General features: G+C 36.0%; 2 protein-coding genes across 5 annotated transcripts; both read left to right on the top strand.

Annotated features, from left to right (window-relative positions):
• Positions 1 to 2,234: 2,234 nt before the first annotated feature.
• LOC124446708 (cyclic nucleotide-binding domain-containing protein 2-like) lies at positions 2,235 to 13,568 on the top strand. Of its 4 annotated transcripts, none has more exons than XM_046997564.1 (18): positions 2,235 to 2,558; positions 2,638 to 2,708; positions 3,031 to 3,193; positions 3,570 to 3,644; positions 4,095 to 4,183; positions 4,526 to 4,599; positions 4,702 to 4,790; positions 5,113 to 5,196; positions 5,418 to 5,485; positions 6,725 to 6,802; positions 7,054 to 7,114; positions 8,129 to 8,333; positions 8,803 to 8,973; positions 10,961 to 11,040; positions 11,130 to 11,210; positions 11,348 to 11,413; positions 12,098 to 12,187; positions 12,644 to 13,568. In XM_046997564.1, exons 1-18 carry the CDS (start codon positions 2,349 to 2,351, stop codon positions 12,761 to 12,763), a joined length of 1,875 nt encoding a protein of 624 aa, XP_046853520.1. In that variant the 5' UTR covers positions 2,235 to 2,348; the 3' UTR covers positions 12,764 to 13,568. The 4 variants fall into 4 exon arrangements, with proteins under 4 accessions (XP_046853520.1, XP_046853521.1, XP_046853523.1 ...); XM_046997565.1 differs by lacking the exon at positions 2,235 to 2,558 and adding an exon at positions 2,816 to 2,873; XM_046997567.1 differs by lacking the exon at positions 2,235 to 2,558 and adding an exon at positions 2,819 to 2,873 and having other exon boundaries at positions 2,675 to 2,708.
• Positions 13,569 to 14,617: 1,049 nt separating this feature from the next.
• Positions 14,618 to 20,150, top strand: LOC124445291. Its single transcript, XM_046995999.1, has 7 exons — positions 14,618 to 14,885; positions 15,792 to 15,867; positions 16,702 to 16,813; positions 16,903 to 16,965; positions 17,552 to 17,593; positions 18,675 to 19,473; positions 19,586 to 20,150. The coding sequence occupies exons 1-6, from the start codon at positions 14,740 to 14,742 to the stop codon at positions 18,707 to 18,709; spliced, it is 474 nt and encodes a 157-aa protein (XP_046851955.1). The 5' UTR covers positions 14,618 to 14,739; the 3' UTR covers positions 18,710 to 19,473; positions 19,586 to 20,150.
• Positions 20,151 to 20,515: the final 365 nt, after the last annotated feature.

The following is a 20,515-nucleotide window of genomic DNA, read 5'->3' as shown; positions in this document are numbered from 1 at the left end:
ACCAATAAGACTCCGTTTTTTGAGAACTGCACCATGCATGTTCATGTTCCCAAGCATTAGGGTGATCCAAATTACTTGTTTTATAATATGGTGTAAGTTGCTTTTGAATTTTTTCATTTGCAGCAATATTACCTTTCCTCTGTCTGTCTTCTTTCAATGTATTTACCAGGATAGAGACGTAAAAGAGCGTAGAAGTGAGGAGCGCGCTAGGGAATTTCCCGTGACTTTATAGGTCAGTCCGCCTCTGCATGCTACCACCCAAACCCAAAAAGATTCCATTGTCTAAGGATAATCCACGGCTGCTTAGTAGCCCAATTTATAATTTCTTGGTTTTCATCGATTCTCACACGTCATGTAGGCGTACAAGAGTTGGTTTTTTTGTCCACAAACGCGTAAATTGAAGTTTCGCACACGCGCTCAAAACCTTTGGAAACGCGATTAGAAACATTTTTATGTAACACAAATACCTCCTTGTATGAATTGCAATTACATCAATGGATGTTACTTACCCGGCTGGAGATTGTTGGTGAAAGCAAGTGGACTTATAAAGTCTTTAAATGTATTAATTGATCGTGGGTAGTTCCATTTAGTACCAGACGCGGGAGTAAAGTTTATCAATACCAGAGGAATTTGGTTATCTTGATTCCAGCGCCTTTAGTATTAGAAGAAAATAATTTGAAAAGTGGTTGTTTTCGACGTTGTTAAGTCTTAACAATAGAGGGCTCTGGTGCACAAAACATGGCTCCTTTACTCTACCCCTTTTTTTAGGTACATTCAATCGTAGGCGTACGAGCCTCCATTTGTTTGGGAGGGCACCACACTTCTTTACCCGAATGCTGTGTCCTCATAGAAAATGAAATAAATAAAAAGGATAGACTTGTTTGAGATTTAGTTCTTAAAAGAAGTAATGATACACAACAGACTGGAAAGTTGGTATTGCCCACCTGAGATCTCAGGTGCGCAATTTTTTTGCTGGGAGCGCGCATACGCGCGAATTTTGAGAAAATACGATACTTTAACGAAAATACAGCAACTTTTGCTAAAAGCGCTCGTATGCGCGCAAAATTTTGAAAAAATACGTTTTTTAACGAAAATGTAGTGCAAATTCGCTATTGATCTCAGGTGCGCAGCTTACAAACTTTCCAGTCGGCACAGAGTAGATAATAAGAATAGTATTTCCAATGTGCAACAGCAATATGCAATCTTCTTAGAATACCGGCCGTTTTAACACAGGTAAACGTCCAGTAGCTTAACTTAAAATCAAACAAAGTATGTATATAATATTCAATTGTGTTTCTTGGTCGGATTGGTTTGTGTGGCCATTCATACTCGTGTATAATGGAAAGTCAGAAAAAATATGATCTTCGGTTATCCGATTCCTAAATATGTCAATGATTTTCTCAAATAATTGCATATTGTGATCTGAGACAGTAACAATTATACAAATAAATCAGTAAACTTTTAGCAGATTTATACCATGGAAAGACATTTAAACAAATAAATGAATATAATAATTTTGTTAACAGATGCTAAGTACCTTAAAGATACTGTTCACTACCCAAAACCCTGTAATATTTCGTCTTTATGCTGCATAATCATCAAAAAGCAAGATAAATATCAACTTTGGATGTTTAACGTCGCATTTAAATTATATTTTTATCCAAGCTCGCACGTGTTTCAATTAAGTTACGTTTGAACTTCATATAGCGCAAGGAATTTAAAATGTCAATTAATCCCTTTCTTAATCATCTCTTCCAAATAATTTGATTTAATTTACGTCGTTTAGCCTTTTACTAATTGCCCGAACGACACATGATGTTAAGCCCAAATGCCCGAAGCTTTGGGGGGCCTATGTCCCCTTGTGCCCCCCCCCAGGACGTACGCCCATGCTCAGTAAGTCATGATTAAAGCATTCTTTTGTGATTATTATGGAACATAATTTGAAGTTACAAACGTTTCATTCATATTCTTTGCCTACAGTATCTTTTGATGTTCTTGTCTAAACTGTACGGTTACTAGTTGCACGACGCAGTTTTTGTAGTAAAAAACAAAGCAAAGCGTAGTAAATAATAAGATACATTTATTTTCATCTATAATTTGTCAAAGGTCAACGGCATTTTGTACAATGCATCTTCGGTTATGTTTTAGAAGTTTTAGTTTTTCAACGCTCGTAATTCGAGACATAAACAACAAGTCATTCCATTGAAATACGATATCGAGGAACACGTCTCATAGCGTGAAGTCACAAGAGAAAACGCAGACCATTTACTCCAAGAATACCTTTTGAAGTAAAGACTTTGTTCAATATAGTCGCTACACCACCTTTCTATGTAACACTATCAACACAAATGCGATCGTCAATTACTCAAGGGGTGCCCGCCACTATAACCCCGCTTTCACCAAGAAAAGCGACCACAGAGAGACAGCAAACATTCACGTTTGGAATGAGCAACAGTCTACGTACACCTTCACGCGATCGTGCACAAGTATCAAAATTTGCCAAATTGTGGCAGGAACGCTCTCAGCGGCGCAGAGGATTCAATTGTACTGAATTACAGGTAAAAATGGGTGTCTTGCACGTTACGCTTGCGCTGTTGCACGCGCATTTTATTTTTGTTTTATGGCTTTGCTTTTTAGAATAGGTCCACATTCAAGATGGTCGTTAGGAAGGTCATGTCTGCTTTGAAAGTCGTGAAGGCATTTCTTAGGTATCTGTTTGCACAGCTTGGAGCAAAAATCTTTATTTATTAATTTGTCTATTAAGTTGCCCATAATTCATATTACTTCGAAGTTAGAATGCATGTTTAATTTTTAGCAGCCTTCAAGATTGATGGGCATTCAAATTGAGAACAAAATTTGTTTCACACAAAACGGTTGTAAAGTTAAAGCAAATTTTTAAAGTTAAATTGGTCTTCAATAACTGTCACTAGGGTGCACTAAAACTGTTGACTCTCGACGACAAATCGTTTTGTTATGTGTGAATTGTGTCACGGGAGAAAAACAAACTAAACCTACGTTCTCATTTTGCAGTTTCTCTTTAACCTCGAAATCGCAAGGCCATTTTGCCTCCTTACGGTTTTTCCAGGACGCCTTTGACATGAATGCCAACAACGTCTCTGAAGAAGTTCGCCTTGAAGATGATGGCACCAAATCACCATTGTTTGATCCAGCTTGGTTCAAAGCCAATCGAGAGGTAAACATGCTTCGTTGAACGAGATTCACCCTTGTTGACTAAGTCTAACACTGTTTTTGTGAAATTGTAATTCTGCTTGAATTGCAGAATTCGAATTAAACGCTAGCTAATGGAACATTCAATTACCTTGTCAAGAACCATTCAGTCAGAATTTAGGACGGCTGTCTGTTCACACACACATCTACTAGCATAGTTCATTGGTAGACAATGTTAACCATAAAAAGTAAAAACGGTGTTTATAAGCCCAGCGTCTCCTTTCAAAATTTTAGCAATGTGTTTGATTTGCATTGTTGCATTACCCTGATTAATATTGCGGATGAAGACATAACTTTATTGCTGCATATTCCCAATACGAAGTAACTTCTTTGTTTGCCAGATACGACTAAGCAGTGAAACGAAGGCGATCCTTTGCCAAGATCCGAATACTAGAACACGCGAACAAGTTCAGACGGTATATTTATGTATATTTTTAGAAGAATGGGAATTTGGCAAGTGTAATGCCATTTATTTAATCTGTGTTTAGTTTTTCATGAGAAATCATGTCGTACTTTTCACGATTAAGATCAAGATTGTGTTAAGTGGGAAGTTTGAAAAGAATCGAAGAACCCAGTTGACAATAACTAATATGTTTTCTGCCTGAAATTGTACAAAGTAACTGAAAAAATACCAATAATACAAAGATGTTGTATCGTGAAACTTTGGAGCTCGTTACTTATGACTTCTATATACTTTTATGGCAGACTTGAATAGCGTCTGCACATCAAAGTTAAGCTCTTGTTGTAATCGACTAACACGTCTATATTACAAACTATTGAAAGTTTAAAGTGAACCATCTGAAATGCTGAAAATATTGTCAATTGCGACATTATCCCCAATATGTGCTTCTTTTTGCAATTTACAGGTGTTTCGAAGTTTACAAACGCTCTGTTCATTTGGTGAATACCCTTTGTATCATCAGAAAGCAATGTGCCAGAACGCCACGTACCAAAGGTTTCTCGTATGAATATAATTAGTCTTGGGAATATTTACTATTTTTCTGTTTCTGCACTTAAATACTTTCTGAAGAAGATCCGTACGTGATTTCAGGAATTGGGTGTCAATGAGGGAAAACGTGGTAGAGGGATTGTATATATGGTGTTTTTGATTTCGTTTCAACACTAGGTAATGATAGCAAAGCTCTTGGTCCTGTTTTCGTCAACACAAAATCGACGAATAATTCCCAGCATGAATTGCGGTTCCGTTGTTTTATGATTTTTATGATTTAATATTAGAAGAATATCTGTGATGTTCTTTCCTCGTACAAATGGACATGCAGTGTTGCTTTTCCTTTAGTTATCCAAAAAATGCAACCATTATTCAGCAAGGACACCGGGCAGAAAATTTTTACTTTATTTTATCTGGTTCTGGTGAGAAAAGTTGTTTCGTCATGTCTTTTCTGTGACTGTCTGCGTCCTTTGATTTTTTCCACAACAAAAATAACAATATTATGATCTGGTTTTCCTTTGCAGCCAAATCGATATCTAAGCATCCTGTCAACGGCATTGGAGACCGGGCTTCCGAGTCAGTATCAGTTATGAAACGTGGAATGTCATTTGGCGTGAGTAATTTTTGTTTGTTTATAAGCACACTTGATATCAGTGAGAACGTGTGAAAGACCAACTTAAATATTCATTAATCAGACTGCAACAAATGTTGCAGATTTGAATTACTGTTCAACTTCTAACGCCTTTGGAGAAAACGACTCTGTACCAAACAAACCTACATCGTTTGCCTACTTAACATGGAAAGATCGAAACGCTTTATGCCATGTATCATTTCGGGCAATTCACGCTTGTTTACACTGCAATTCACTTACTTATCCTAGATTAGCGGAACGTATTTTACTGCTTATTGCATTTGAATTATTTGTCTATCTGCAGGAAGCAGAGATCATGAATGATACGTTAAGAACAGTTACAGTAACTTCGAAAACGCCCATTGAACTTCTTGTTATAAGCAAAGAGGTAACATTGTAAGCATTCTTGTTTTAAGCATTCTCAATGGTAATCAAAATAAAATTTAAGATATTATATTCATGACCATCAATTAAAGACCTCTGAAATGTGGCGAAGTCCTGTTATAAAGAACTGGAAATGCTTGTATACAAATTAGATCATACTGAATGTACAGTAAAGATCAGTCGTAACTTTTGTCCTGGGACTCGGAAAGTGTATTTTTCAAACAGGATTATGCCAAAATATTCTTTGGAGCCATGTCTGAAACTGGCAGAAAAAGCTATATCGCATTTTTGAGGTAATTTACCAGTTATATTTCCAGTGTTTCACACTTCCATTTTCCAGGTTATCTATTATGTCAGTCCGACCCTATTTGTTAGTTACTTTGACACCATTTATATAGAATGTACACATGATTTTGTCATTGGGGAAAGTGTTTGTTGACTTTTTGAGCATGATCCACGGAAAGCATCATCTCAGAAATCATTACATAATTTCATAGAAAGTGTCACGTATAGGGGTTATGTAATTTTCTTACTGCTCGTGCAGTTTCGTCGCTGTTGACTAGTTGGAAACTCTTATAACATGCTTCACGAGATTAAAAAGTACTTATTCGATGTATCAACAACGACTTAATTATTAATGGAAGCAAAGCTCATGAATATAGGCTTCAGAATTCGGGGGGTCACCTCACTTTTCTTGAATGAGGGAAGTGCATTGCTTTAACTTCGCATTAAAATGGAGAAATTACTTTCAAAGAGAATGTTTACTGCAGGTTTATTCACTATAATACATATGTATCTACCTACATTGCAGCAGCCGAGTGGGCTTCTAAAGAATCGCGCTTAACCGATTATTTTTTTTCGTGACATCAATGGCATCATTTGCTTTATATAAGATACTCTTGTTATGATTTCTATTAACATGCAAGTATAAAAACCTATGTAAAATAATAAATCCCTTGTATGACATTTTACAATGTTTATACTTTGATTTTTGGATAGTACCTAATGCATACAACATACAGAAATTATAATACTTCTGCCAAATTGGTACTCAGTGTGATCGTATCAGTGAAAAAGATTTTTAGTTTCGTCAAATCGTGCAATTTTTACTGTGGTTTAAATTTGGCAAAAATGCTCTTTTGTTAGACCTTATCCGTCGTCTGCAAAGTCAGGAACGACTTATTTTTGGGACGTCGTGCAAGGGACTCGTCAATACGAAATATATATACCACTACCTTGGATGACGTCAGATTTGGCTGGATCCAAGCTTCATGTTACGACGAACAAGGTCCATGAAAAGGCAACGATTTGACCAAATTGAAAAAATTTTTCATCAATACGTTTTACACCTAGTCACACCTAGTTATAATAACTCTGATAAAAATTTTGCTGGCTGGGGCACTTTAAGCAGTTTTCACTTCAAAATGCACTCCTTGAATCAACCAATGCATTCCCCAGTTAATGGACAAGATAACCTGTAGAAATTAGAAATGTAAAATGCATTTTATGTAACGAAGGATTCTTCTCTTTAGGACGGTTGAATTTCTAAAAGACTGGCCTGTCGACATGCTGGAATCTCAGCCAGAACAGTCACAGCATTGTTACTTCAAGTATGTTTTGCCACCACCTGAATTGTATGAAGCATGAAATGAATTTGCTCGCATCCATATGCATTATATTTTGTCTATCATCTTTCTTGAGGTTTTTCTTTGAAATTGCATGGCTCATAAAGGACCGCCAACTCATTTTTATGTATACATGCCTAGTACATTTTCGCCTTCCAATGAATATAGCTACCTTTAAAAATTTTCCTTCAAGTATTTTCTCCTTTTGAGTTTTTGCTTTTTTTGAACGTCTGTAGACGGGGATGTGTCATCGTTCAAAACAGCAACAATTCGCCATGGCTGTACATCATAAAATCGGTATGTGCGTTAGACGATTAAACAACTGACCTCAAACAGCTACATACACGCAGTTACGCACCCATTAAATATTTGGAACAAATTTTGAATCGTAAACAAGTCTAATGAATAAAAAGCATGCATGCATATGATACTACAATCTGTGCATCCTACGAAGTGAATTATTTACTATTAGTATCTGGTTGTATACATTATTATGGGACATCATACCCCAAAGTCGTACTACTCTGTGCCCCCCAAAGACCTTTTCAGAAATTTAAAAATTGTTTTAAAAAAAGCATGTATAATATCATGGTAAATGGTCAAAATAATAGCGTAATAGTTCTTAAAAGAACGTATAAAACAGAACACAAACCACGTTTCAAATAACTCATTTACTCCTGTTTTAAACAGTTCTTGACCATTCACCATGGTATTTGCCCTTTTTAAAACAATTTTTAATTTGTCATCACGACAAAGTCTTTATTTTATACTACTTTCAGAAATTCAGATATATTTATTCAAAAATCTAGAAATTTTTTTGGGAGGGTAAATACCTTTCTTAATGCTAAGATTTTAGATATTCTGGACCCATGGTTAGTGACGTCATTTAGTAGTGTTTCATTACAGACCCTTGTGGTCATCTTACATGAAGTAATGCACAGTGTTTTCAATAGTCAACTTTTGTCAACGTTTTGTTTTGTTAACGTGTCGTGTATAAGTGTGTCATACTTGTCCTGATCGGTACCGATAGAGACACTTCTATTTTATACGTGCATGGTTTAACGTATTGTTCACGTTTCCATTAACTCTGCTCATAGTTCTTTGTTTTGGCGACATAAGAATGAATAAGTTCGGTTATAACAGTCGGTTTTTTCTTATTTAAAAAACTGCCGAGCGACAAACTATTTGCATGCAGTATGCACCGTTTTAATAAATACATTTATGTTACACGAAAAGCATTATCGTGACTTGCGTACTCCATAATTTCAATTTCTTTATAAATTTTTTTTACTTCACGTTCTTTTAATACAGGGAGTATGTGAAGTTCTTATTCAGCTGAAATCCGTTAAACCAAGAAAGGCCGTAGGAAGAAATGTCCGAGAGCTAACGAGTTTGGAAGCGCTCACTAAAATCACGTTAGAGAGAAGGCAGGAGATGCGCAAGAGGGAGAAAGATAAAAAAGAGCAGCGCCAAAAAACATTGGAAAAAAGACAACGACGGATTACTCTTTGCCATGGTAAATTTTCATTCGCGTTTCCGGTTGTACGTGTTGTCCAATGTAATGTGCATCAAATGTTACGTGTTACTTCATGTGTTGTCAGGCTCATCTAGTTCTTAAATGTGATGTGTATTGTTACATATGGCCAGTGGCGTAGCCAGCCCGCAAATTTGGTTCTGTTATTTTAATTTTTCTGTGTTCGCTCACTGTGAAAACAACAGATTTCTAAAGAAATTAATAATGTTAATGACCTAAAATTTACATAGTATGACCAAAACTTGCGGGCTGGCTACGCCACTGCGTATGGCTTGTAGCTTCGTGTGCGTGATGTTTCATGTAACTTGTTATTATATGTGATGTGATGCTGGCGAATTACTAGCTGTGACGTGTCGTCAATTTTATCCAAATAAATGGGACAAAGTGGGATGAGAAAAGTACTTACTAGTTATTCTCAAATTATTGTAAAAACCTCGTTTTTATTCTCAAGTTCCTGAAGGAAAGTTTTCGACATCTGTGCGACATGAAGATGTTTTTCTCCGCAGAATGCACGTAAGCGCACCAGCAATAATTGATAAATCGATTTCAGCCAAACATGCCAGAAAGTATATGCCAAGGCTGGATAACAATACGACGTCGCTATCGCGCATGTCCAAAACAGGTAAGCCCAATTCGTGCGCATGACTGCATGAATGTCAATATGACCATGGTAACATGTTGAAGGAACAGAATTTATATTCTGGATTCTTGAATAATAATGTTCAGAACACCGAATTGCAAATATAAAACTGCACAATACTAATATTACCATAGTATAAATGAAGTGTGTAAAATGATATTAAGTACAATTTTCTTTGTTAATATAAAATGGAACACTCACGCTTTCCAATTTTCTGAAAAAAACTGAGAAAAGATTTTTTTCAATGTTAAAAATATCAAACACAGATATTTTACGTAGACTATTTATCATCGTGAGACCTGTCGTGGAATGCTGTTATCAATATCTATCTTACGATATCAAAAAATCCCCCGAAACGTGATCCAGTATCATGATCATATCTGTACGACTCAAAAACCATGTTAACAGAACTGCTTACCTCTTGTTTTGAATGAAACGCCGTGACAAAGTTTCGTGGCCAATATTTTGCATGGAATAGAATCAATAACAAAATCATCCCATTACCATAATGTCTTTGGAATATCAATCAAGCTTAAAGATTTTCTTGAATGCGAGAATTTTTTGTCAAACGGCCTGATTCATTAAGCCATTGTCATCAAAAATTGTACGATGGCAGTCAAAAAGAACTGATCTCGTTGATGATAAAGTTACTTTCTCTTTGCATTAACCAATAAGGACCTGGGTTTTTCTCAATAGCCGTCTGAGCGAATTTTTTGAGCTTTAAGATATGTCCACAAAATTTTGTAGACAGAGTTCACTTTTTGAATTCTTGTGAAGGACATACTAAGTGATGTAAAACTCGTCAACAAGTTATCATGTGGTTAATGAACGAAATTGAAGATGGGAAATAATGTGCTCAAAGCCAGAAATCAATCAAGAAAATTTTGGTAAAGTTTTTGGCATTGTAGGAAGCTGAAGCCTACAAGACATTTGCACCCGAGAGTTTTGCAGCAACAGCAGCGTGATGCTGCGAAAAAGAGACGGAATGGGAGTGTGAAAATGTTATTCTCCCTGGACTGAACTGGACTGAACTGGTCAATATGAGTCCACACATAACAGCTAAGATGCAGATTGAACACGGTATCAATATATCTGTTCTACTAAAAAATAAATCTTAGAGAGGCAGGTCTTGATGGCTGCACGCCCAGAAGGGAATCACGTCTTTATACTACACATCAGAATCCCAGTCATTGGTGTGTACGTGGTGTTCACGAGCACAAAGACTGGACAGATGGTCCAGGGCCATTTTTGTGACAAATCCCTGTTTCTTCGTTAACGAAGTGATGAAAGAGAAAATCACAGGAGAATGATTCTCAAGATAACGGTCTAAGGCTAACATCCTACCATTGTCAACAATGAAGTGTGCACCACATTAAAGGCTGTCTAACCATTAATCTAAATAATTCAATATCAGCATATGGCAAAGATATAACTCTTTGATTAAAGCAACAGGGGAGCAACATATAATCGATTTTATCGTTTTACTAGTACGCATTGTTGTGGTGATTTTTCACGGGATCAGTTATTTTGACCTCCAGTGTATTTCAGGAAATTAGGGAAAAAAGGGAATGCTCTACTCTCCAATTTACTCGTGGTGATTTTTATTAATATATAAATGTGCAGTTCTTCATGAAGCTTTAACGCCGTGGTCTGTAACTATTTTGGTCGGGCTACATGTAAATTTCGTTGAAAATATTTTGTTTTTACGAGAAATGAACACCAAAACATTTACATATCCCGACCGAGCTTGCAAGCGAGCTAGGCCACTGCTCAAAACTGTGATTTCATATGACTGATGGTGGTGAAGTTTTTCAGTTGATTCTATAAATTCATAATTAGCATTCAATTTAAGTCAAGTCAAAAACAAGGAATGTATTGTGTTGCCATTCTTCGCGCGTGCAACTGTATGACGATGACAATGTGATGATAAAATGAATGAATGAAAGAAATGTGTGTGTTTTTCGTGTAGTACGTTCTATTGGAGGTAGTAGTGAATCATATCACACCTCGATGGGAAGAACTCGATCATTTTCTCTACCTTCAACATCGGTAAGTCACACTTACAACACCAACTTTTGAAATTATTTATAATTGTCGCACTTTCATATTTTGATCCACGCAGCTAATTTTCTCGATAGATTGCCAGTGATTTTAAGCGTCGTTCAAATAAGAAACCTGCTTTCGTTCAAGTCGACCAATTGCATTCAAAGATGGTGTTCGTAAGTTGCATATAATTTTATAAGAGATTATGATGAGCTTTGCTTGACTTACCTAGTTTGTAGCTCGAACATTTTATGTCATATGTTCACGTGCAGGGTTTGCATATGTATTGTTATCTTATATTTATTCTTCACAGGGCTTGTCTGAACTGGATTTTGAGTACAATTCTTTGCATTCTGGGGATCCAGTGAATGTCAGCTTAGTAAGTGTGTGAACAACTACATTGCATGCAAATTGTTTAGTAAGTGTGTAAACAACTACTTTGTATCCATATTTTGTAGTAAGTGTGTAAAGAAATACATTGTACATGTATATTGTTTAGTAAGTGTGTGAACAACTACTTTTCATGCAAATTGTTTAGTAAGTGTGTGAACAACTACTTTTCATGCAAATTGTTTAGTAAGTGTGTAAAGAAATACATTGTATGTATATTGTGTAGTAAGTGTGTAAAGAAATACATTGTATGTATATTGTTTAGTAAGTGTGTGAACAATTACATTGTATGCGTACTGCATTTTCTCAAACACTTTCGTGATGATATCTGATACAGAGTTGGGTTTTTTGGGGGGAGGGGGGCTTGTCACCCACAAGACTTGTGATGCATGGAGACAAACTGATTTAGTGATGATTTATTTGGGAAATCCTTTACAGGAAAGAATCCTGCATGCATAATGCTAGTGGGAGCCACCTACTTGATTTTGGAGTAAACTACGGTACAATATTACTATCCATTATATAGCTCTCCTCAATTTTTCATATTTATGTCTAAGTTTCTAAATCGTTCTCAATTGCCCACGCCAGTGTAAATCACCTCATTTTCTTTTTCATGCAGTATAAAGTTCTATAAGTTATCGAGCATAAATTGAAATTGTTATGTCTCATGCAGGTTAGCCGTGGTGCAGAATGCGTTATGATTTCAAAAAAGTTTTTCATGGAGCATGCAAACGCCTTCACGAAACGATGGATTCGCTTGAACGTAAGAAACTTTCCTAAAAGAAAAACTGTTTGGTGTTGGCATGCAGCAGAAAAGCCATATCCTGTCTTTCAAAGGATTGATTGAAAACAATCAGATCGCTTTGTGACGCTTTGCTCATATAAGTTGTAGCGATTTCGTCTTCTATTGAAATACTGTGTTACAAAACATTTTGTTTCATGTACAAACTGTACGCGATAATTTGAGCAATAGCTTTACTGTGATACTGTCGTTCGTGATTAACTAGAAACCGAAACACAAATACGATGTATCAGTCTCGATGTAATTTCAATCCGCAATATACGTTTCCCAAAACACTAAATAAATTCTGTGTTCATGTGAGAACGAAAGCTCTGCTTGAATTGCTTCGGTCAATGACTTGTTTGATAATTCTTGATATAGTGCTGAACCTTATGAAACAATTGTTGGTTAAACGATACGACATTCCCTTTCATTCAGGTTCAACCATACTTGCCAATCGAAAGACATCAACAGACATTACAAGAGAACATTGATTGGGATGCTTTCAAAAAGAAATTGGTTTTAGGGATTGTCACAAGAAACATAAAACTGAAGTAATTGAATACGAACCGTGACAACTCGTACGTAGCGAGATATGTATACATTATATTATAACAAGAGCGGTTGCCAAGTTTTGAAATGTAATTTTCACTGCCCTGTGTTCTATCCACTGGAAAGTTACAGAGTTACATATAATTGCAAATTACATAACGTATTTGTTCTTGTTGCCTTAGCAATCTTTTTTAAGGTGATAAGTGTTCCGGTAAGCATCATCGAGTACAGCAGGATATGAAGGAAGGTTACTTAGGAATACTTGTGGATATAAACTAAATACTACGGGATAAAGGCTACCGTAAAATATGTTGTCAAGAAAGAAAAAAATGCAATTGTGTCTGTACTGCGTGACCATATCTATCATTCACGGCATTCCTACGCCAAAATAGTCAACATCTATCCGACGAGTGGCTTTGTATTAAAGTCGAAAATTTACTGTTTTTTTCTGCGTTATGTTTTGAGTGATACATTGTATTCTCAACACGTATTGTACAGCTGCTGAAAAAAATCTGTGCAGGTTAACCTTGGTGAAATATTGTACACATACCAAAATTATGCAGACATACTTTCTTCGTCGTCTCGCGAGAGAATAGATCCCATGGCTAGAAACTATATTAATGTATTGCTGTCGTGTGACCAGACTAACACTAAATGATTATGTTCTACAACGAAATGCTTTTCGATGAATCTCTTGTGTTGTTGTGAAAATGTCAATGGTTTCAATGTTGATGTTACTAATGTTTGGTTTGTTTTCTTGATTGTCACTTTACGAAATAATTTTTTTTTATTATACTTCAAACATCTATTATCATGAATAGACTAAATTTTCCAATTGTTTCCGACGCACTCACTGGTCGAGTGTGTAAAGTGAGGTTTCTCAGGTTATGATGTGGGGTTCGAATCCTTCGAGGGTCAGTCGGGTGTAGTAGGGCCTGGTGTGTTGAGTATAGGACTTGTAATAAACGAGAGCTGTGAACAATAAGAAAATGTAATTGGCAAAGTAAATATGTACAAACAGCATTTCTACTGTTGGTTTGCCGAGTACGGAATGCGACACTTAGTATATTTTCAGAAAAAAAGCGCAAAGAAAAAAAGAAAAGAAGATGGCTTGCAAAAATTTTGCCCTAAAAACTAAGTTTTTTGCTAAAATTTTTCTATGACTTCCCGAAGGAAGTCATTTTTAATAGTCAGGAAACAAGGGCAAACCGAACGCCCTGTCACATCCCCTCCTAACCTCAATCTTGCACTCAATCCTCAATCTACAACCCGTGCTGACAACGACATAGGGACGAACCAAGGACCTCGTGCATTGAAGGTCAGACAGAACCTGTTGGGCCAGAAGCTCAACTACGAATACTAACGGTTTCCTGGCATATTTCGCCCATTTTTTAACTTTGAAGTAGAAATATATAAGGTTGTCTTGAACCTTAGAAGGTGCGATTACAATAGCCATCACTTTACTCTTAAAGTCATGGCTATGGTAATTGTACTTTCAATATATTGAAAGGGCCAAAACTTCAAGGTTAAAATTACAACTGTTTACGAAGCACCACACGTCACCTCCGGTTGTAATTCTCAAATTAGGGCAAATTGGTTGTTTCAATTTTAAATGTTTTGAGAAGTTATTAAATCAGAATACTGTGAAATTGCTTGAGAAGATTTATCTGATGATAAGAACAACTCAATTCTAAAGGTCAGTGTTGTATTCATCAAAACACAGTACATGCTGTATTTTATAGACAATACAAATCGCGCACATTTGTCTTTATATTTAGTAGTCTGAAGAATATAAAAAAAATGCTTGAAATAACTATGAACAATATGCACTGTGGGTGCCCCAAAGTGAAGCTATTTTATACGCGGATTCAATCGAGAGGTTGAGATTCATTTTATGCATCCAAATGTAGCAACGTATGGCGTGAGTTTCGACGTTCTTTTCATTATAAGTTATAACCGTTGAAAATAAGAAATTTTTTACCATGGCTCGAGGAGTTCCACCTTGGTATCATGGCAAGATTTCAGCCGATGAAGCGACAAAGATTTTGGTAAAATTCGGGCAACCGAGTGCCTTTCTACTCCGTGATAGCCAGTACTCAGAAGCAACATTTACTTTATCTGTAACTGGGTATGTTTCATTTAATTAATGTAGAAAAATTATATTCTTTGGAGGACTGTTTTGGCCAAAATATTTCAATATAGACAACCTTAAACCATGATAACCGTCAGACAGCAATTTTTAAATGCGGAAGTAATTTTCGCTGAAGCGATAAAGTGTTGACTAAGATTGCCATTTCGAACATGACCCTTTGACATGTTCTTGAAAATGGCGTTTTTCGATAAACACCGCTAAATAGTAAATGAAAACGTCTCGTTTTAAGCAGATGTACAGAAGGACGTCGGTACGATAGTTGAGAAGAGCAACTAATTTGTGTTCAATAATCGTGAACAATACAAAATCATTATAGTCTTGCGATGTCTTTGCATATATCAGCTGTAAAGAAATAAAGAAACCTTTTGAAAATAGCATTTTAATTTAAGTGTTTTTATTAAAATGAGATACGAAATCAATAATATTCTCAAATATTTAAGATGTGAAAGCCCTACGAAGTTCTTCTGGTTGCTCAAAATAATTAAAGTTCTTTACATTCGTGTACGACACTCGTAACATCCGGTTACACAAAAAAACATTTATTTCTAAAAACAGCAAAAATTATTTGTCATGGGCATGAGAAAACTATGCTTTTAATTCGATGTTTTATAACACGTGCGATATATATGCACAGTGCTTCATATTTAACAGAAAAGTGACTCATTTGCACAAAAGTAAAATGTTTACAGACTGCATGTCTTATAAGATGCAGCTACAGCTTTCTTTGTTCATATGAAATTTTACAGATTATTATAATTGCGCCTCTAAGTGAACTAAAATTATATTAAGTCCACAATGCTTCCACGTAATTCTACTCAACACCATTAAATTTGTTATGGAAATTGCGAGAGAAATTGCATGTTTTATTTTCTAACTCTGCAGCCCTCAACAAGACAGAGATGGCAATTTCAACATCCAGCATTACAGAATAATAAAGAATACCAATAACAGATCGCAGGTATGAATGAAGAATTAGATCGCTTGTTTTGATCTCTAAACGAAAGACTTTGACCTTTGCAATTGAAATTATAGAACTTGATATTAAAAGTATTCAGTTGTATTTTAGAGCATAAATGCGAAGTTTTCGAGGAGTGAGGATTGAGTTTCAAACTATTAGAGTTCGAGTAAATTCAAGCAAAATTGTTCGAAGTATAATAGTCATCTCATCATTAAAATGATAGAACACGATCATTATGGAAAATTGTTTTCGTGACTTTCGTCATTCCATGCAGTATATCAAAACGCTATACTGCATGCAATGACATAATGTTGAAATATTAGTACACTCGTTCACTCACTACAAACGGTGGAATGAGAGAAGAATGTGGTAGGCAGAGCAAAGACAATTGCATGAAAATTCAAATTCGTACGAGCCCTCAATAGAATCGAAACTGAGGCGCAGGTAATGAAAATTCATAAGCCCTCAATGGAATCGAAACTGAGGCGCAGTTTTTCAAAGCACGACTCATTCGAACTTTTTTGTAGGAGAATTTTTGAAAATGCCACATTTTCAACGTTATCATTAGCTAAAGAAACTCGAGAGATATACTTCTGTGATAAGTTGGAAAGTTCAATAAAAGATGCTTAGAATCATGAACTGTTAAATTTTCGACGAAACCAACCTCGACCACGACTAACTCATGTTGTGCATAAAATTGAAATCGATTGTGCTGAAGCACTCCGTGACTTTCACATGTAAATCATCACTCAGTTCGTAGCTATAAACCGAGTGATTCGCATATCAAGCAGTAAGATCTTTTGGTTCAATAAATTTTTCTCTTTTTCCTTACAGTGGGATGTACTCAGTTTTCCATCTCTTGACGATCTACAAAATTGCATGCGACGACAAGCACCCAAAGAGAGTAAATCTCGATTAAAGCTTGTTACTGCAGTTGAAAAGCAAGGTAGGTTTTGAGTACCTTACTACTTTATACGGCAGTATTTTTGTGAAATGTCATCGCCAAAAACTCAAGTCATGTTTCCATGTTAACAGTGATTGAGAAATGGGATTCTACTGAAAACAACTGGCGTGATCGGATAACAGTATACGATACAGGTACTCGTATATTTCTTTGTGTAGTTAAGTCCATGGGATCAGTGCAGTTTTGCAATAGTATAAATCCTAGGTTTCAATTGTAACACTAGCATTCTAAAAATTATAGCATGTGAGTTGAAGTGTCTGTGCGAAGACATTTTGGGGACAGAGGAGATTGTGGGTGAGGTTCCATTGACCAACTATTTTCTTCTTGAACTAGCCATTTCTTATTGATTGAGTGAATCTGCCGTCACTCTAACAGTACTCCAAAAACTAATCTTAAAAAAACTAATGTTAAAACTAATGTTAAAACTAATCTTAAAACTAATATTAAAACTAATCCAATACCTAATCTTACATGTCATATGGGTAAAATATGGTGGTTAATATCACATGAAGAATTGTCTGGTAAGACCATTTGAGCCTGAAATCGGGAAAGGAGCATTGAGCGTGGATTTTTGAAGGTTCTTACAAAAAAGGAGAGCAGCTCGGTCAACATGTTGATGGTTTTCATGTAAATTAACTTGCTGCGGTATCCACGATTTTAAAGGTTGGAGAAATTTCGATGATGAAACATTTCCTTAAAAGATTTTTCTATTCCTTGCAGACAGAGATGTTAAGAAAGACGAACCTGCGAAACCAAAAAAAAGTATGATACTTTATTTTTTCAGCTTTCTCTTGAGTTATCGTCCGATTAAGAAAACACACAAACTTATTTAATCCTTAAAAAAACTGTAGAAGTGGCTATGACACAATTTTTTTTCGTCTTAAATAAAGGATTCTCCAAAACTGTACGAGGAGACTTTTTTTAAACATTATTATTTTCGTGCTTATTGCTTAAGCTGTTAAAGAGTTTGTTTTATGTAAATAAGATAATTTGTGGTTTGTCATTTTCTGATTCAAAACTCCTAAAGGCGTTAGACCATGCAGCTTTCCTCGCAACTTGCTAGCAACTTGTCATGCAAAGGATTCTTACTAAGAATTGCAAGCTGTACAATCAGGGATATTATTGTACTTCTAGATACAAGCTAAATGGCAACTGGCGAGTTTCTATTGTCCAATAAAAAAAACCTTAATTGCAGTAAAAGTTCCAGGAAGGATTTTTTACACGTGCAATACCTTAAAAATGCGTTGCAGCATTTCTGCAGTCGTAGCGAAAGTAGAAGCAGATTCCATTCCATGCAATGCTTAATTCTTACAATAAAAATATTGCCGTGCTTCATAATTATTGCAAGAGATGAGACACATTGCACTCTTACATGCATCTTGTGTAGAAACGTAATTACATCGTGTAACAGCGTCTTCATGTTTATTTTTCTTGTTATGCTAAAAACCTGTCCGCGTTTTGTCTAAATGTTTTCATTGTTATCGATGTTTGTGCAAACATTATGCAATGGATGTATAAATCAAGAAACGACTGACCGTAAACTATCTAATTGTTCAAGAAACAAGAACGTAAACGAAAATGAAAAAAATTCAAAAACGTTTTGGAAGGTTTTTCATTCAAAACTACACATACAGATAAATTCCAAACAAATTCCATTATGATACAAGATGCTGCAAAAATCTTAAATTCTCGCCATGATTTTGTCAATGATCTAACTTCACTTAGTTAGTTTTGGCCAAAATGTTGTTATACAGCGTCGAATTTCTATAGAAATTATTCAGATATTCATCACATTACAGGAGTGAGAATTTTCTCAGTAACCGTATCACTTCAAATCTTTTAGCATCGAAAAAGAACTGGGATGTTCAAACGCATTAGTAAATTGTTTAGTCCATCTGACGATCACACTGCAGACAAAGATGACCATATTTACGAGAGTATTGATCACCAAGACGGTATTAATGGCAGCGATAAGCAGTCTGGACCTGCTTCACAATGTAGTAATTATGAGACAGTGAATGACCATAACTATTATCAACCCGTATCCAATTTACAAGATGATTGTGCCACAGCGCATGACAGAAAGCATGGGCAGCCTGTATCTACTTCAAATGAAGGCTATACGACAGTCGATGACCACAACTACCTTCAGCCCGCATCTAATTTACGAGAGCGTTGTGTGACAGTGCATGACAGCATCCATAATCAAGCGGTACCTACTTCACGAGATGGTTATGCAACAGTGGAAGACCCTCACTATATAGAGCCCACATCTGATTTAAAAGACGGTCATGCAACAGTGAACGAGAGCAAGAATATGCAGACTGTACATTTTTCAAATGACAGTCATGTAACAAGAAATGACAGCAGCCATTTGCAACCTCTACCCACTTCAACAGAAGGTTATGCAACATTGGAGGATCCTCGGTATTCGCAGCCCGCATCCGATTCACGAGACGATTTTGTGACAGTAGATGGCAGTGACCATATACAACCTGTAACTACTTCAAAAGACAGCGGCTATGCAATCTTGGAAGATCCTCACTATGTGCAGGCTCGATCCAATTTAAAAGAAGGTCATGCAACAGTGGATGAGAGCACGCCCATGCAGCCTGAAAACAATTATGAGCCTACGGACGAAGGTATTCTACGTCGAACGTAACTAACAAATACAGTTTTGAGTTCAAGGTGTTGACTGTCGGAAGAAAATATTCACAATTCACAGTTAACACTTGCTAAATATCTTTCTTGTAGTTAACAAGATGAGCGCAAGAAACCAGCTTTATCACAGGAAGGAGAGTCTGCAAGAAAAAGACAAAGACAAAAGCGATGAGTACGCAAGCCCCACGGCACTTGGCCAATACAAAACGGCGAACGACGATGAGAATGCCATCTACCAGTCTCCTACTTCTAACAAGAAGCTACTAAATGGTAGAGGATCACAAGTGGACAATCCTGAATATATGAACAAAATAGTCGCACAACTTTTCTAACTATGGTATAACAACAACAAAAATAACACAAATGTTTGTAATGTTGCCTGTATAGAACTGTTCATAAAATCATGCGTGACATAAACATCATAATGGAATAACTGTAAACTCAAGAAATTCTAAACTTAGACCAACTCTTTCAGGAAAAATTTTCACTGTAAAAACTAACTCTTTCATGCATTTCACTGACGTTGCACTTAAAAGAATTGCAGTATTCTTTAATGGTTACATATTTTCTATAATGAGGAGTTTCTTCTGTACTTAATCTCTTGTAAAATCGCGTAAAATTTTTTTCAAAGTCGACCATAATTGACACAAAACCAAAACCTAAAGTTTCATCGGTTTTGTTAAGGCCCTTTCATACGATCCAATTACTGGTATAAGATTGTTCCGGTTCCGACTTTTGGTTACTTGTTCAAGCGGTACGATAGTTTTGTTGATATTTATATTCGTTTACATAGTCTTTTGTCTTTCTTTCTACCTTTTGTCTGTCTTTTGTCTATCTTTGTGTCCACCTTTCTGAACACCATTTATTTCACTTTTTTGTCAACCGTTGTGTCCACCTTTGTATCAACTTCTTTGTCTGCCTTTGTGTCTACTTTTTTTTCCACCAAAATGTCGTTATTTCAAAAAGTGGTCATTTCATATGAGTCGTTTTTACAAAAAAGCATCATTTCATAGGAGAGGAATT

The sequence above is a fragment of the Xenia sp. Carnegie-2017 genome, unplaced genomic scaffold (assembly GCF_021976095.1).
Source record: "Xenia sp. Carnegie-2017 unplaced genomic scaffold, XeniaSp_v1 HiC_scaffold_22, whole genome shotgun sequence".
NCBI classification, from domain to species: domain Eukaryota; kingdom Metazoa; phylum Cnidaria; class Anthozoa; order Malacalcyonacea; family Xeniidae; genus Xenia; species Xenia sp. Carnegie-2017.
This window is presented reverse-complemented; position numbering and strand designations above follow the sequence as displayed.

What these genes read in the sequence shown, in the direction of transcription:
- LOC124446708 (XM_046997564.1), top strand. Translation starts at nt 2,349, where the DNA reads ATGCGATCGTCAATTACTCAAGGGGTGCCCGCCACTATAACCCCGCTT. An exon ending in GGTTCAAAGCCAATCGAGAG is followed by an intron (nt 3,194 to 3,569) that starts GTAAACATGCTT and finishes TTTGTTTGCCAG; the next exon opens with ATACGACTAAGCAGTGAAAC. An exon ending in ACGGATTACTCTTTGCCATG is followed by an intron (nt 8,334 to 8,802) that starts GTAAATTTTCAT and finishes TTTATTCTCAAG; the next exon opens with TTCCTGAAGGAAAGTTTTCG.
- LOC124445291 (XM_046995999.1), top strand. Translation starts at nt 14,740, where the DNA reads ATGGCTCGAGGAGTTCCACCTTGGTATCATGGCAAGATTTCAGCCGAT. An exon ending in TTTACTTTATCTGTAACTGG is followed by an intron (nt 14,886 to 15,791) that starts GTATGTTTCATT and finishes CTAACTCTGCAG; the next exon opens with CCCTCAACAAGACAGAGATG. An exon ending in GATAACAGTATACGATACAG is followed by an intron (nt 16,966 to 17,551) that starts GTACTCGTATAT and finishes TATTCCTTGCAG; the next exon opens with ACAGAGATGTTAAGAAAGAC.